This window comes from Agelaius tricolor, unplaced genomic scaffold (genome assembly GCF_023055355.1).
Source record: "Agelaius tricolor isolate 1412-34295 unplaced genomic scaffold, bAgeTri1.0.p SCAF_7, whole genome shotgun sequence".
Lineage (NCBI taxonomy): Eukaryota > Metazoa > Chordata > Aves > Passeriformes > Icteridae > Agelaius > Agelaius tricolor.
In genome coordinates, this window is record NW_027269267.1 from 16,030,358 (window position 1) to 16,046,305 (window position 15,948).

The window sequence follows — 15,948 nt, forward strand, 5'->3', positions numbered from 1 at the left end:
TTAATATGCTGCCCTTCTTGCTGGTGATGAAACCATTCTGCAGTTAAGAATCCAAGATAGTTTTAGAGAGAAAATGCTGAACTTCACTTGTCTTTGCAGCCTGGTATTTAGGACACTACTGGGAGATGCCATTATGGATATTCTGGTTCATGCTGCATTTGACTTTTAATTGCAAACATTATTGACAACATGATAGATTTAGGTAAATGAAGTGAGACAGTTTATGCTGGGAGATGTCAGGGATTGCTGACAGGGTTGAGGATCCTGTTATTGGATATGGAATGTCTAAGTTCCCAAATAGTCCTTCAGTTCTAAGTCTTGTTTTGTGCCTGTATTCCAAAGAGCTAAGATGTACTTGCTTCTTAGGAATCCTGAGCCCAATAGGTAAGAATTAATCAGGTAAAAGACTAACAGCAAAGCTGGAGCTGTCTATCAGTACTTTGTAGCATAGATCAATGTGTCTAGAAGGGCTTGGACCATCTTGTATGTAAAGGAAGAACAGAGGAGGAGAAAGAATTACATTGAAATCTTCAGTTCGACATATTGGGTGTTCTTTGCTCCCATGTTTCCTTTTTTTAGAAGTGAAGGTTTTGATAAATTGTACTGGGCCTTCAACTGAAGAAGACAACAAAATATCCTGTAGTAACTGTTTTTGAAAAGAAAAGTGTATGTCATGCAGATTGGATCAGCAAAAATTCAAGTTGGGCTTGCTTTGTTCTCCTCACCACTAAAACACTTGGTAGATATTTGACCTGTATGGGAGTATGAGTGGCATAGAAGAGTTGGAGAGAGAGAGCAGGAAAGTTTCTGGCTTATGTGGGAGATGTTACTGTCTCCCATTTCTGTTTTCTTGTCAGGAAAATTGATAGCTCTGATAATAATGCTTGCTCTGGGTCTCCAAATCTTATCTATACTTGAGTTTTTAGCCTGTTTTAGCAAAACCATCAGATTTACCAGATCACAGAGGATTCAGTATCTCTTAGAGTGAGGAGAGTTTATCTTAGGTACTTCCTAATGAACAAAAAAGTACTATATTAAGTTTCATGTAGGTGTTTTCAGAAAGTGGTGACATATTTTCCATGCAAATGTAGACCAATTGGAAACATAACTAAATAATAATTTTTAAATCCCACTTCCTTTAGAACCTCTTAACAGGACAATTGAACTTGGCAGTTCAGGTCCACCTGAAACCAGATTTACATGACTTATCAATTTTTATTCCTTTTTCCTGTCAGTGATGCTTGTTTCACCCCTAGAAATCCCAGAGTGTAGTCCCCTCACAATTAAAGAATAGCAGTTCCACTTGTCTTCTCCTCTCCCTGTCTCACAACAAATTCAGGTATCCCTTCTCACTGGAGTGGGTCCTATGCAACCCTCATAAAAATTATTTTAATTCTTCCTCCTAGCTCCTAATAAAAGAGCAGCCTTGTTTGGATAGTATTCCCTTTACTGTTCACAAATTGGTTCCCAATGCTGATTTATTACCTGCACAGGCTTTTGTTCTGAATGAGCAGATGAAATAATGTTTTCAAGCATTGCTCTTGTATCTGTTTTTATATATTAGGAAATTACTTTGCATAATGGATTTTCCACTAGAATACACAAATATCTTCCTTTTTGTGCATGATTCTTTTGTTGTGATCTGTAGCTTGTTAAATTTTAGCCTGTTGTGGGTTTATATGGTGTTTGGTTTCATGGCATAAAATCAATGATTCATGTATGGTAAAGCAATTACTAAAATATTTCCTTTAATTAACTGGTCTTGCATAATAATTTAATCTTTAAAATAACAAAACCTCCCCTAATTTAAAGGGTTTTCATATTCCTTTAGTGAGCATGTCTTTATTGCAGTGCAGTTTAGAGTATCTGTTTTTGTCATTTTCCTAAACAATTTCATGAAGCAGAAATGTGAATAAAGGTTTGATCATGACTGAGCATGTACTGTGGTGTGCAGCTATCTTGAACTGCCCTGTTTGCCTCTGAACCAGAAGCTGCCTTCCCAGTCTTGCTTTCATTTTGAAGGCATTCTGTACTTTTATGTGTGTAAATGCAAATGCCTGGTAGCTTCAAATTCTTCATTATATCTCTTTTAGTACAATTTTCACTGCTTTGCAGATAGATCTCAGATTTATAATCATCCTTCTTTACTTTAAACTTCTTCAACACAACCAGGTCATGAACTTTTCTGTTTTCTCTCTCTCAATTTGCAGATACCTGTCATCTCGTATTTTTCTTATTTCCAGCTAATACTTCTTATCTTTCATTCCCACCTCAGAAAAGAATTTGGGAGATTCTCTAGAGTTTTGTTGTTTATTTCTCTTCCTTAGCAGTTCACAAACTCTGGATTCTGAGCAGAGTTATAAGCTCATCAGAAGGGCAGGTGTTTCTTCTTCCACCTGCAAATTAGGTGGCAATGGAATGCCTTTGGTATTGCAATTCATAGTCTGCATTGCTGCCAACATGGATTTAATGACTGTCTTGTGCACAACTCTTACAACTATCTTTCCTCCCTATGTGCTCTTTTTACCAGCCTGAAATCCCTGTGTGTATTTGAGTCCTTTCCATAGATATATTTTCACATATTATTACATATTATTAACATGGAGCTCTCAGTATTCCTTATATACCTTGGAATTTTTCATCTACTCAAAGACCTCTACTTCTATTGCTTCTTATATTGACCAGTGTTTCCTTATGGTCCTCATGGTACTCAGTACTTGCAAGGCTGGATCTCAGCACTGTGGTCTCTAAGCTGTTACTCAGGAGGTCATGAAAGCATGAAGGAGCTTTGTGGTGCTTGTGCAGACCTTGCAGGGAATAATGGCAGCTAGGGCTTTTCAGAAACAATTATGCCAACAATTATGCTTATTTTCTCATCTACACATTGCTAGGATTTTAAAGATAGAAAACTTTCTTCATAGGGAGACAAGCTGAGAAAGAGGGGGGATAGCATGCATATAATCGGAGAAGATACATAAAGATGAATATCACTGATTTTATTCTATTTTATTTTGGTGGGGGCAGATGGTATTTGTTTAGTGTTACCTCAGCTTACTTGTCTGAGGCAGATTATTGCTTATTATAGTAGTTCACTGTAAATTAGTTACTTTTGCTAAAAAGATATAAAAAATTAATAAAATAAGAAAGAGATGTTGTCGATATAAAAATCACACTCAGTCTAGAATGACTAAAATGAATATTCCTTATATGAAAAGAAGTCAAGTGGGTTCCTCTCTGCTGCTTCTTTCAGCTTTACTTTTGGTACTGAATAGCACCTTTCCCTAAATCACTTCATCAATTGCTTAATATTCAATCTACCAGTGAAACTTCTGTGAGTCTTCCCTGAAACTCAGGGAAGTGTTAAGGGGTGATCATTTAAAATTGTTAGAAACATTAGTGGAGGGAAATTAAAGGATCACATTTTTATAAATTATTTATACTTTTAAAAAAAGTTAATCCCCAGTAACAAACATAAGTATAGTTAATAATTTGCCTCTTTTTCTTTACTGTCCCTTTTCTACTCCTATATTTTGTATTTCCATTACTATTTTTATGTTGTCCAACTTTTAACTGAACCTGCAAATTTTAAAGAAGAATAATTATTTTTTTTCAGAGTGTTGGGAAGAAATTACCTCCAGCCACAGCAACTCAGGAGCCAACAAAAATAGAAGTGGACAGCAGAACAAAAAGTAGGTTTCATAGGTTTTTCTTTTTTGCACTTTGTGCTATTAAAAGCAAGCTGAATGCTTTTATTTGGTTTTGGGTAAAAAAGTATCCTGTATGTAAAAAAGCCAGGATGCAGATAGATATATTTAGGATAAACTTTGAGTAGGTGGTACCTAGACAAAATGCTTTGTTTCACAGAATCCTGTGAATTGTTTTTGCTCTTGTGACCCTACCTCATGTTTTCTGTCACCAAAAATCAAGTTAAATTATGTGATAAACTTTCAGCCTTGGGGATGCTTTAGAATTAATCAGAGTTGAATAAGATCCAAATTCAGGTTGTAACTTGTAGGTGGGTCATAGAAAAATTTCTCTCAGTGCGAATGCCCTTGCCTTTTTCCTCTTTTAAAAAAATTATTGTAATTATTTTATTTTTATTTCTTTATGTAGCAGAAATAACACTGCATGCATGATATAGTTTGTATGGGAAATCAAAGAGAAGGCTCCAGGGAGACCTTCCAGCAGCCTTCCAGTACCTCAAGGGGACCTACAAGAGAGCTGGAGAGTGAATTTTTACAAGGGAATTCTTACAAGTGACAGGACAAGGAGAAATGGCTTTAAACTGAGAGAGGGCAGGTTTAGATCAGGTGTTAGAAATTTCTTACTTGAGCACAGTAAGGCACAGGAGCAGGCTGCCCAGAGAAGGATGGCAGTGCTCAAGGCCAGGCTGGCTGGGGCTCTGAGCCACCTGCTGTAGTGAAAGGTGTCCTTGCCCATGGCAGGGGCACTGGGACTGGGTGATCCTAAAGTTTCTGTTCAATCCAAAGTATTCTCTGATTCTCTGACCTTCAGTCCTTTTTTGCATCATTTCAGTGCTTAGCAATGACAGTAATGATTAAATCTTTCAGGTATGTCTCTGTGCTGTTCTAGGGAGGCATATGCAACCAGCTTACCAAATAACATAAATATATATTCCCCATCTTTTGATTTTATTTATGTAGAGTTGCAAATAAATGTTACAGATTCTGGTGGAAAAGAGTGAGGGAATTGAACATGGCCATACCTTAGACAAGAAGCTGAATATAACAGAGTTGACTTTCTTTAAATATTGCCCAGTCCTTCTTCCCTGATTTGTTTATCCTTTTAGATAGCAGATAACGTTTTGTCTCAGAACTGAAACCCATACAGACATATGCAGGAAAGCATCTGGATCAGCAGGGCAGGGTCTGTCTGAGGGAAGTGTGTGGCTGCAAACTGGTTTGTTCAGGTTTTCAGCTCAGAGTTGCAAAAGCAGCTTGAAAGAGTTTTTAGTGAGTTATTGTCCATTAGCCCCACCACAATCACTGACTTGCTACATCCTCTCATCTTGTGACCCCATGCCAGCAGGCTCTAAGGGAAAATACTGCAAGATTTCAATTGCCCTGAGGAAGTGAAAACTTGAAATACTGAAACATGTGTGAACTGGTAATGCAGAAGAGGGCTCCTGAAGGTGTTTTGGAATTACCTTTGCCAACCTGCAGGCTGAGCAGTTCAAGCTGACCTGATTGTAGGTCCAGGGGCTTTCCCACCTGCAGCATTAACCCTTGTGTGGGAAGCCAGGCTGCTTCTTTCCACATCACCTTATACTTCTGAATATATACAGCTGAAGCTGCTCACTAAATCCCATCCCAGGGTATGGGAGGTTCAAATGTTCACATTTGTAAACTGAGTGTAGAAACCTGACCAATGGTTAGAAAACTGTATCTTCTACTGTGATCCATTGAGCTCTGGCTGAATGTATGGGAGACATTTTTCACTTTTCAGAGACTTTTCCATCAACACTTTTGGCCTCTGGATGGTCCTCCTTTCACCTCATTTTATTTCCCATGGACACATCTTTTCGGCCAGAAAAATCCTTCTTCTGTCACTGTTTTCATTCAACATCCACTTTGTCTGAGTTGGTGAGAAGGATGGACTCCTTATTTGCACAATATCTTGTTGCATTTTAACTAAACTGCATTATTTATTGTTTTATCTTTTCTGGAATCTCTGGAGCCTCAGTAGAATTCTTGGCATCTCTGTTAATGCCTAGGAAAGAGAAGCACATCTATAGGAAGGTCTGATGTAATGTAATTACATATAATTTTCTTAGCCTCAAATGACATCATTGAAGACACATTTCATTCAGCTGAAGTTGTCCTTCACTTAAATTGAAAAACCTTTCAGTGCAAATGAAACATGCTTCAGTCTGGTTTGGTGTTTAATATAGGCAGAGGAATAATTTCTTCATAATAAAATTAATGTCTGATAGTCAGAAATGAGGAGTATGATCAGACCTTGGCCCAGGACTATTGTCTGAATAGTATTTGTTATTTCTCAGAAATTCCATTTTTACTTTTTATGACAAACAAGCTTGAAAAAGCATTCAGCCCAAGGATGTTTTCAATGTTCCCATTGCTGTGTTCAGCACAAAAGTATCATTCCACCTTGGACCTCAAGTACTCTCACTTCTGCCCGGGATGCTCGTGTCCCAGTCCTTGTTGGAGCCTTTAACTGCTGAACAAAACAGATGCTGTGCCATTCTCCAAGGAAGTAGCAAGAAACAGAAGACCCATAGACTAATTTTAGTACAGAGAGGGAGCTTTTGGATACATGGTTTAGATTCCTTTGGGATTACTCTTGGAGATGAATGCTGCAAGCAAGACAGAGCTTATGTTGGGAGAGGAATAATCCAGTTTTTATTTTTCCTCATTTCTTTCCACGACTATAGCTTAGTGCCAACTGGATTAAAAAAATGCAATTGCATTGAGAAAGAGCCAGCTGAGAGAGGAAGCAGGTACCAGCAGCATCTTCCCTCTGCCCACGGGGCTTCATCAAGGAGTGATGGTTGCTGGCTTGTCTCACTTTGATTCCAGTCTGCTTTTTTCTGTAACTTTTCTGATGTGATGGGGCAGTGATCAGCAGTGAGGCACTTAATGTGCCAACTGCTCTTGGAACATGCAAGATGAGCTAAGCTCTGCAATGGGGTGGGCTGGTTGAAGCAAAAGGCAGAGGTGTGTGGTCTCTAAGGTGCATCTCCCAACAAAACGCTTTGTAAATCTCCCCAAAAATGGACTTAAGATTTTGTGGTGACTCTTCAGGGCCAAAGACAACTTTTTGCTCAAAGGAAGAGCACAGTGAAGGTACAAATCTTTGCAGGGTTTGAGTGATCCCTTGGAAAACATCACTAATCTCTCACGAATGAGGAAATGCATCTTCAAAAAGAGAGCTGTTTAATTTAGATTTGTGGTTCCTAGATTTAGAGGAGTATTCTGCTCTTGAAGTTCCATCTCTGCCAAGCAGATAGGATGGCACATTAATGCATGAGTGTTTACAATCCTATTTCTGGGGTGGGATATACTGTTTTCTATAAAATAGCTTACTTCTAGTGTGAATGGCTTGTGGTGAATAGGATATGTTGTAGAAAATGTATCTAAGTTTTGAAGTAGCTCTATTGGATTCTAAAATTAAGCAAAACAAAAACATCCACAACATCTGAGTGTTATTGCAGATTGCTGGGACTGCATTAATGGAGTATAAATAAGCAGACAACAAAATAGCATATGCAGTAAATCACAGAGTGCCTTGACCACAGCACTTAATTTGATTACTCCACTCACTATTTAAAATTTGTGTTAAGCTACTGCATAGGAGTACCAAGATCATAGCAAACAACTAAGCTTTTTGCATGGTGAATATGTATTAATAGGACCATAGTTACTTCTGTTTCTATTTTTTAAAATAAGGTGGTGTTTTGACAGTTCACATCTTACTAAGTTCTGTGAAAATATTTATTAGTGCAATCTATTTATAAGTCTTGAGTGTAGCAATTAATAGCAAAACCAAATTCTGCTGAATATAGTATTTGGATTTTTTTTGTCTGATTTGTGGGTTTGGTAATAATTATGCAAATTTTCACTAGATTTTGTATGTTTTACTGCATTTCAGAAACATTTTATGAGTGATAGTCAAAGAGAGGAAGTTTAAGCTCAAGGAATACTACCTTAATGCTGCTTGTTTTCTTGCTTAGTATTACTGTTTGTGTCCATATTGATTGCTGTACTTCACTGATGGGGAAATATTTAAGCCTCAAAAATTAACGACACAAAGAAGCAACAATAGAAGTAAAAGAAAGAGATTGTGTCATCCTGCCCTAAGAGGAAAAGCACATTTCAGAGTCACTGTCATCTTTGAAATTAAAGCTTGAATGAATGTTTGTGAACTGCCTTCTTGAAGGTCTCAGCTCATCCTAAGAGTGTGGCAGGAGAACAAACAGAAGAGTCATGCTTTTGAAGTGAAACAGGATTCACTGATACAGTAAATGGAGTTTGCTCAGGTCTGCTTGGAACAGTATAATATTTAACCAGTCTCTCAAAATACAAACAAACTAATTTACCTGTAATACTACTGCAGGACCCAAAGTCCCAGAGCAGGTCTGTAGCTTGACATCAGCTCTTTACTCTGCAGTTGTAAATGCATATAGAGCCACTGGATTCTGTCAGTGAAACACTGTCCTTGCAATGGCCTGGGCAATGAAGCAGCCCCTTGCTATTGTTCTCCCTCTTGAGGCAAAGATTTTTCGAGGGGGTGAGACTTTGTCAAAAAGAGCACATTTTCAACCTGGGGACAGACAATGTTGCACAAAGATACATGATAACAACCCCCATAAAATATCTCATTCTCTTTAGTTTTATCCATTGACTCAGTTCCTTGAGCAGTGCCCATTGCCCATGGTTGGGAGGAGCTGTGAGTTTGCAGTGAGACACTGTGGTCTGACAGAGTAAAGTACTGCTGAATTGATAAAACAGGACTGAAAAGCTCATGAGTATCATCTTTTCTCCTCCCTTAATGTTTCCCAGATAGCTGCTGTTTGGGGGTTTATTAACAGATATATTTTTACCAGGTCAGGAGGAAAAAAAGAGGCTTCTGGAAGAACTATCTGTGATGTATAAACCCAGCTTTGGATGTCAAATGTAAAAATGAGATTTATCATCTACAGCTGAGGGATCTTAGTATCTTAGTTTGAAGTTTTAATTTGGCTTAAGTTTATTTGCCAGGCATGTAATAGGACATATTGTTTTGACTTTTAGTATTTTTCTGGGTTTTTTTTTCTCATTCAGAAAATCCCAAATTCAGCAAATTCTAGTGTGGTCTGTACAATGCTGTGTCTGAAATTAGTTTTTACTCTTTTCTTCCTTCCTATCTAAACATGACCATTGACATTAAGTGCTTCTACATTCTGCTGCGGTATTGTGCCCTACTGAGTAAGGACAATTTTAGTCCTGATGTGACGTAGCCTATTAGATTTTTCTCTGCTTTTATTAATCTGATTTTAAAGGTTCATATTATTTTGAGTTCTGTTGGCATTGTTTTTGCTTGCCTAAATCATATTGGTTTACCTATTCCTTAGGAGAAATTTGAAAGCTGACTTTGTCCAGTTGCTTACATTGCTCCCAACCCATCTGTGATGTTGAGACCTCTGTTGCAGCATGATCCAATGATTATGATCAGTGATTTAGTGTAGGTCTGTCTGAATTGTACTCAAGAAGTCCAGACTTCCACTGTACATAAACCATATTCTTTTTCCATGGCTGTTCCTTCACTCTGTGTTCCAGCATTCAGAGCACAGGGGCACCTGAGCCTCCCCCAGCTCCCTCTTGTGCTTCTCAGAAGTTTCTCCTGGCTCTTTATGAACCACATCATCAATTGGTTGATTTTTGACATTTTCTATAGTTTAATTCCTTGGTTTGCTGTTATTTAGGTTTTCTTTTGTTTAAGAAAATAAAAGGTTTATAATTTGGTGGGGAGAATGGACAGAGTTGGGGACCACAGAGTTCTTGACACCAAAACTAGAAGGACAAGAAGTGTATCTGTCTGCTAGAGAGAACTTACTTCCTGATCATCTACTGATATTTCAGATGCTGAAACCACAGCCCTCTCTCCACTCTTGTCTATCAGGGTCTTCATCCTGAAAGACAATTCAAATACCCAGTCTTCAAATAGCAAGCCTGAGGGAGGCTTCTCTGTTATAGAACTCAGGATACCCAAGCCCTCTGCTATCCAAAGCATTTTTTAACCTGAAACATGTGTGATTCATCTGCCTTGAGCAGAAGCTGCACTGCAGACATCCTGTCAGAGTGAAGCTGTGGTGCCTGTTTGCAGTTTTTTAGCTGTACTTTGTGCTTAGCTTCCCACTTAATCTTCAGCTGATGCTGTTATTGAATGGAGGATCAATGTATGTGTCTGAGAATGGATGTTCTGGAATCATCCTTCTTGGGCTCAGGTGTTGTTTACCTCTGAGAATCCAGCCAGTTCTGTATCCCAAAAAAGAAATGCTAAGCCTGTTGCCAGTAACTAGAGATTTGCCTGAGTGTACAGCACTCAGCTTCTTTAGTGCAGTATTGCATCTACATCAGCTCTGGGCTAATTCATTGAATCTATTATTTAGCACAGCTGCTTTTCAGAGTGTGAATATACTCAGAATAGGAAAAAAACCCCACGATGATAATTTAAGGTAGCATGCCACTGAAGTGTAAAATGTGTTGAATCTCATATTTATCTACATGCTGCTTTGCATCCACGTAAGTTAAGTGTGTGTCAGCTTTCTACCAGCTTTTACATAAAATGTTGTTATACTGTCTCAAAGACAAGGCAGTGAGCAGGTGGAGTATCCTAGCCAAGTCCACAAGGAGACATCCCAGCCCTTCCTCAGAATGCAGTAAAGCAGCATGCTGTTAGACACTCCTTTCATCCTCTGAGTCTGAGTTGTGACCTGGTGGTTCTCACATGGCCGGTGGTTTGGAAAAGTCACCAAATGTTTATTTCATAGTGTTCTCTGCTTTCAGAACAGGGAAAAGGATTCCCCCCCCGCCCCCCCACCCTGCCCCTTGCTCACTTCTTTCTCACTTCTTTTCCCTCACAACCTTTGTTCATTGTCTTCATCTGAATTTTGTTTCTTCAGAGACACCAGAGGAGGTGTGGTGAGCTGACCCCACCCAGCAGCTGTGCTCCACCCAGCCACTTGCTCCCCATAAGGGAGAAATCAATGAATAAAGACAGTTTGATAAATAAATGAAAGAGAAATAAAAAGAAGGCAACAAAAAGGCAACCACCATGCAGTAGCTCAATTCATTCACCACCTACAGTGGATCAATGTCCAGCCAGTCTCCGAGGAACGGCAACACCCCCAAAGCCATTTATTGCATTATTCATTTTTATTGCTGAGCAGGAGGCCATATGGCACAGAATATCCCTTTACTCATCTTGGGTCAGCTGCTGTGTCCCCTCCAGATTCTTGCTCGCTCTGGCCTACTTGGGGGATAGAAAAAGGGGAAAAAAGAAAGCTGTGTAGGTATGCTGGGCAACAGTGAAAACACCAGTGTGTTACCGGTGCAGTTTTAGTCACAAATTAAAAATACAGCACCATGTGGGCTGCCGTGAAGAAAATTAAATCCATCTCAGCCAGACCATATACAGGGCATGGCCAGAAAACCAACTGTAATAGTCATGGGTAAATCAAACATTTTAAACATTTGTGTTCAGAATAAGAAATCTGTAAAGCCTAAGAAGTTCTTGTTTGCTTGAAGCAATGACACATAAAGTTCTTGCTGTTTCTGAATGACAGTGTGTGAAATGAAGAGCTTTCCTGGTTCGACTAGTACTATTTAATTTCTCAGGCTGATGGTGCTTGCAGAGAGCAAATTTTCAGATGCACATTTCTAGGCTGCTTCTTTACAGCTGGTGTTCCTCTCACTAAACTTTAGAAGTTTGGAGGGAGGTTATGCGTCAGAGCCCTAAATTTGGGTTATAATCATGAGTTTGGTATCTGGATTTTTGGGGGGCTGATCCCGCTAGACATCTGTCACTGCTGTCCAGGCAGCAAATGGTTCAGCTAATCAAATGTAGGTGTCTGCTCCTGGAGTCACAGTGGCTCTCAAGGCTTTGCTCATTTTAGTGACTTGGTCTCCATTGACTTTATTGCCCTGACCGGGTTGATTTCTAACATCAGATGCCTGAATCTAATACCTGAACAAAATACCCCACGGTATTTTGTTTTGAATTGCCTCCAGCTGTCAGACCAGAGGGACATGGGAATTCCATAGGTTCAGCCATACTGGGCATGTGTCTTACATACCCACAAGTGTCTGAAAAGGCACTTAGTGTCTGGGCAGCTGAACTGACCCCCTGGAGGAGCCTCAGATACCCTCAAGTGTGATAATGCAGGTTCTCTTTATAGTAATTATAAAAGAATTAGTCCTGTTATTTTAAATTAATTCGTGTTTCTGTGGCCTGCCAGTACTTCTCTGCATTGAATATGGAAGTTGACTAGACAGAGAAGTCATCAAGACTGAGACATTTAAAGGGAGGTGAACATTTCTACAAAATCACATGCCCTTCTGCAATCAGTAGTTTACTTAGTCCTTTTAGACCTGCTGTCTTAGAGTATCACATATTTTTATGCATAGTTTAACAGCTGTAAAATATATTCCCTTTTTATTTGTAAGGCACACTGACATACTCATCTGTTGCACAGCAACATGGAAGTAACTGCTTTTCATGACAACTGCTTTTTATGATTTCTGAGTAGGAGTGCTGGCTTCTGTATTTTCCAGATGAAAGTTGAGATGATGCCCTCATTTATAGACAGTAAAGGAAAAAGGGTCAAGGAAACTTTAGAGTAATACTCAACACTCTTACACTGAGTGTACAGGTGGTTTAGTTATTAATGGATTAACATTCATTAATGTCTTATTTATTGTTGTACCATCTGTATAGATTAATAAATATCTGCTTTCTTGCACACAAGGGGATAGGTAAGCTATGTCAACCTACTGTGTCCTTAGTGCTTCCAGTTTATGCAGTCTGGTGGGAGGCTGTACCAGTGGAACTGTGGAAGGAAGTGTCAGATACAGGCTTAGTCTAAGGGAAAGAGTTGGTGGCAGGTTGCTGTCTGGAGCAATTTCATTTGAGATAATGGTTCTAGGGGCTACAGAGCTGACTCCCTGGATGATGTGTGTGGGAATGCTTATCAGCCTGCAGTTTTTTAAATATTTCATGTTGTTTATGAAGGTCTAAAATACAAAGAGAAAGATGGCAAGGAAATAAGGCAGCACAAAGAGACACTAATGGAATATTTTATGAAGATTATTCACCCCTGAATAAGCAGTTGTTATAAAGTGATAATTTATGACAGTGAATGTTCTTCCTTTCAGACAAGGAGTATTGCAAAGTGATATTTCCATACGAAGCACAGAACGACGATGAACTCACAATCCGGGAAGGTGATGTTGTCACACTCATCAGTAAGGTAAAAGCAATATTATTCTCCTATAAGCAGTGATACAGTTTTTAAAATTTGCATAATTTAATTGCCTTAAAATTAGTATTTGTGCCTATAGTGTTGTTGCTAAACCAATGCTAGTTTGACAATGAAATGTTACACAGACTTCAGAGCCCTACATCTCCCTTCCTCTTGTGCTTTAGAGCCTTACCCTGATAATGAATGTTAAGCAAACAGCCAATGTGTACTCAAATTTATACAATTAATTTCAATTTGAATCTGCTGGCAGATCAACATAAATTGTAAATTGATCTCTGTAACAAACATAATGATTTAGAGAATAAAGTGGAAGATTCAGGAAAGCAGCAGCTTTGAATATCTCCCTTTGGTAAATGAGTTATTTTTCTTGTAGGAATTGTGAATTAGGTTTTTGTTTTAGATTGAGGTAATGTGCCTAAATTAACTTACTGAACTAAACATTTAAAATTTAGCCACCCTTAATATTCTGGTAAAGCAGAGAAAGATGACAGAGCAGCAAATAAATAGTTTTACATCTGTCTTTTTTCAAAAATTATGTGTTATTATTCAAGATTAGTAATGAAAAAACAGTGCCAGGATTTATACTAAATCTTCAAAAGCCATAGAGTGAGATGGTGAGTAAACAGTTGGTTTTCCTTTAGAAGAGCTGTGCACCATGTTACAAAGAATAGATTACAGTTTAGGTGCACTTAATTTCCTGCTCCTGTTTAAAGACTTTACAGTTTGTTTAAAAGTTTTTGATTGCTGGACATAAATATTTGTGGGGGGGAAAAAAACTCTATAAACTAGGAAAAGCTGTGGATTTTCCATGAGGAAGATGAATCATAGCAATGTACACAATACTGCTGCTTTTGTTTGTGCTTATATGAAAGTAAAATAATTACTTCTATAATAATTGATGTGTCATAAGAAATTGTTACTTGACTGAACAATTTGGCACTGGGTGAAAAAAACCCCAAAATCTTGGGAAGTCCATCTGGGGCTGTGTTTGCCACATACAAAGCTATTTTCAATCCTAGAGGATATTTTTGTCCTGAACAATATTCATGTAACCAAAGAAAACTAATCACACATGTGGTAGGAAGAGAAACTGCAAATGTAAAAATTAATTGTGTATATTAAAATATCCTTTAATGACTTGCCCTCCTTGACCTTTGTTTAACTTGTTTGTAGAGCTGTGTAGCTTTGCCTGATTTAGAATGTTCTCATGTGAGTATTTAACAGTGTTTCTGATCATGAATATGGCTTTTAAGATGTTTTTCCTGTCCACTTTATGCTTTATTGACCAGAATGATTTAATTCCCCAAGATGGCTGGTCTCTGGGTGTTCATCAGCAAGCATAGATAAAAAGACAATTACATTACTGAGGTTTCTATGTGAGATTTCGTTATCTTGCTTTTTTGCATTTTCTTCTTCCATCTGCCACAGTGGAAGGATATTTGTCTTTTATAATAACTAAGCTGATGATTTGACCACATTGATCAATTTTCCAAGCCAGGCAAAGAGAATGGTTTGGAATAGTAAATACACTGCTCTCTAGCCCTGTCCTTCTGTTCTCTAGTGATATTAAACAATTGCAGACATTTTATTTACTTTTCTTTTTTTCTGTGTCATGTCACGTCTGTGAACACTTACATAAACCCATGTCTCTAGAGAGGGGGATCTCAATGCACAAAATCCTGGAGTTTCTCTAGGGATGCCTTTTTGTGCACTGTCAGAACTGTTCTGAGCCACTGCAGAAATGGTGCTTAACAAGCAGTCACTTTGCAGATCCTTTTGTGCTTTGCAGACCTCATTGCAGTCAGACTTGTGGGGTTTCTTCATCTGTTTTTGGCACAGTTTAAAAAAAAATTAAATTCAGGATATGTGGTGTCAGGGTCTTTGCTGTAGAGTTCTGAAAACAGTGAGGTCTCCTCTATGCTCTACCACACAACACAGTAACTTTACTTTAGTCCAGATTTTCTGAAGCAGATGTCTGTTGTCATCTTTCTTTTAGTCAGCACTAACAAAGTCAGCCTCACCTTTCTGCCCACCAATGGCTTCTGCTAGAGAGTGACCTGGAGCTCAAATCACCATACTTTGACATGACCAGTTGGTGAGCCATGCTGACTAAGAGGCATCAAAGAGAAACATATGGAATGCATCAGAAATTATTATCATTGATTTGCTTTGCTATCAGATTACAGTTTCTTTTAATTTATTTGTAATTAATTGTTTTGCTTTCTATGCTGGGAAAGCATTAGGCAACACTTATTGTTCCCAATTACCTTCACTAAAGAGAGAAGACTGGTACTTCTAAGGAAACAAATGGGTGTCACAGTACTGCCTACAACCACAGATGCATTATTGTAAAATAATATATTTTGTGAAATCACTAAAACTAAAAAGTGATGTAGATTCCCAACATAAAATGTCTGTCACTAGACTAGTTTGTTTTTCCACAATTAGATCCATAGGAGCATTGAAGGCTCATAATTTTAACTCATGCTGAAATTGCTTTTATTTGAAAACAATAGCATTGGTGAGAATGTGTGGGAGTGGCTGAAGTGATGAGTGACAGAAGAATGGGAAAGAAATCTCATGAAAAGTATGTAGAATGCATTACAATAATCTTAAAACCACGAAGATAACACTTGATAGGTGCTAAGGCAAAAGGGGATGGATCAAATGAGTGAAATGGGAAGTTCCTACAAGAGCCTGGGTACAGGTGCACACTGTGTGACAATGGAGGAAGCTGTTTGTCTAATGTTCATCTTAAAATGCTAAGACCCAATTTTGTGGAAAGGTGTAGAATCAGTAAATGCAGAATTCAATATCACCATTTTAACAGTACCCACATATAAAAGGGATAAGAATATAACGGATTTCTCTCTTTTATTCAATTGAATTAGTTCTAAAAGTCCCTTTGTCAAGATCATAAAATCAAGATCATAAAATATCTTTCTAAT

At 38.3% G+C, this 15,948-nt stretch overlaps 1 protein-coding gene across 7 annotated transcripts in view; it reads left to right on the forward strand.

Moving 5' to 3' along the window:
- The window catches only part of SH3KBP1 (SH3 domain containing kinase binding protein 1), a 212,791-nt gene that overhangs the window by 146,414 nt on the left and 50,429 nt on the right, over window positions 1–15,948 (forward strand). For all 7 annotated transcript variants that reach the window (XR_011679706.1, XM_071430424.1, XM_071430425.1 and 4 more), the window contains 2 exons: window positions 3,614–3,689; window positions 12,894–12,988. Coding sequence is in view for 6 of the 7 variants with exons in the window: in XM_071430424.1 (XP_071286525.1) it covers window positions 3,614–3,689; window positions 12,894–12,988 (171 nt within the window). In the remaining variant the exon portion in view is untranslated. The remainder of the gene's footprint in view (window positions 1–3,613; window positions 3,690–12,893; window positions 12,989–15,948) is intronic.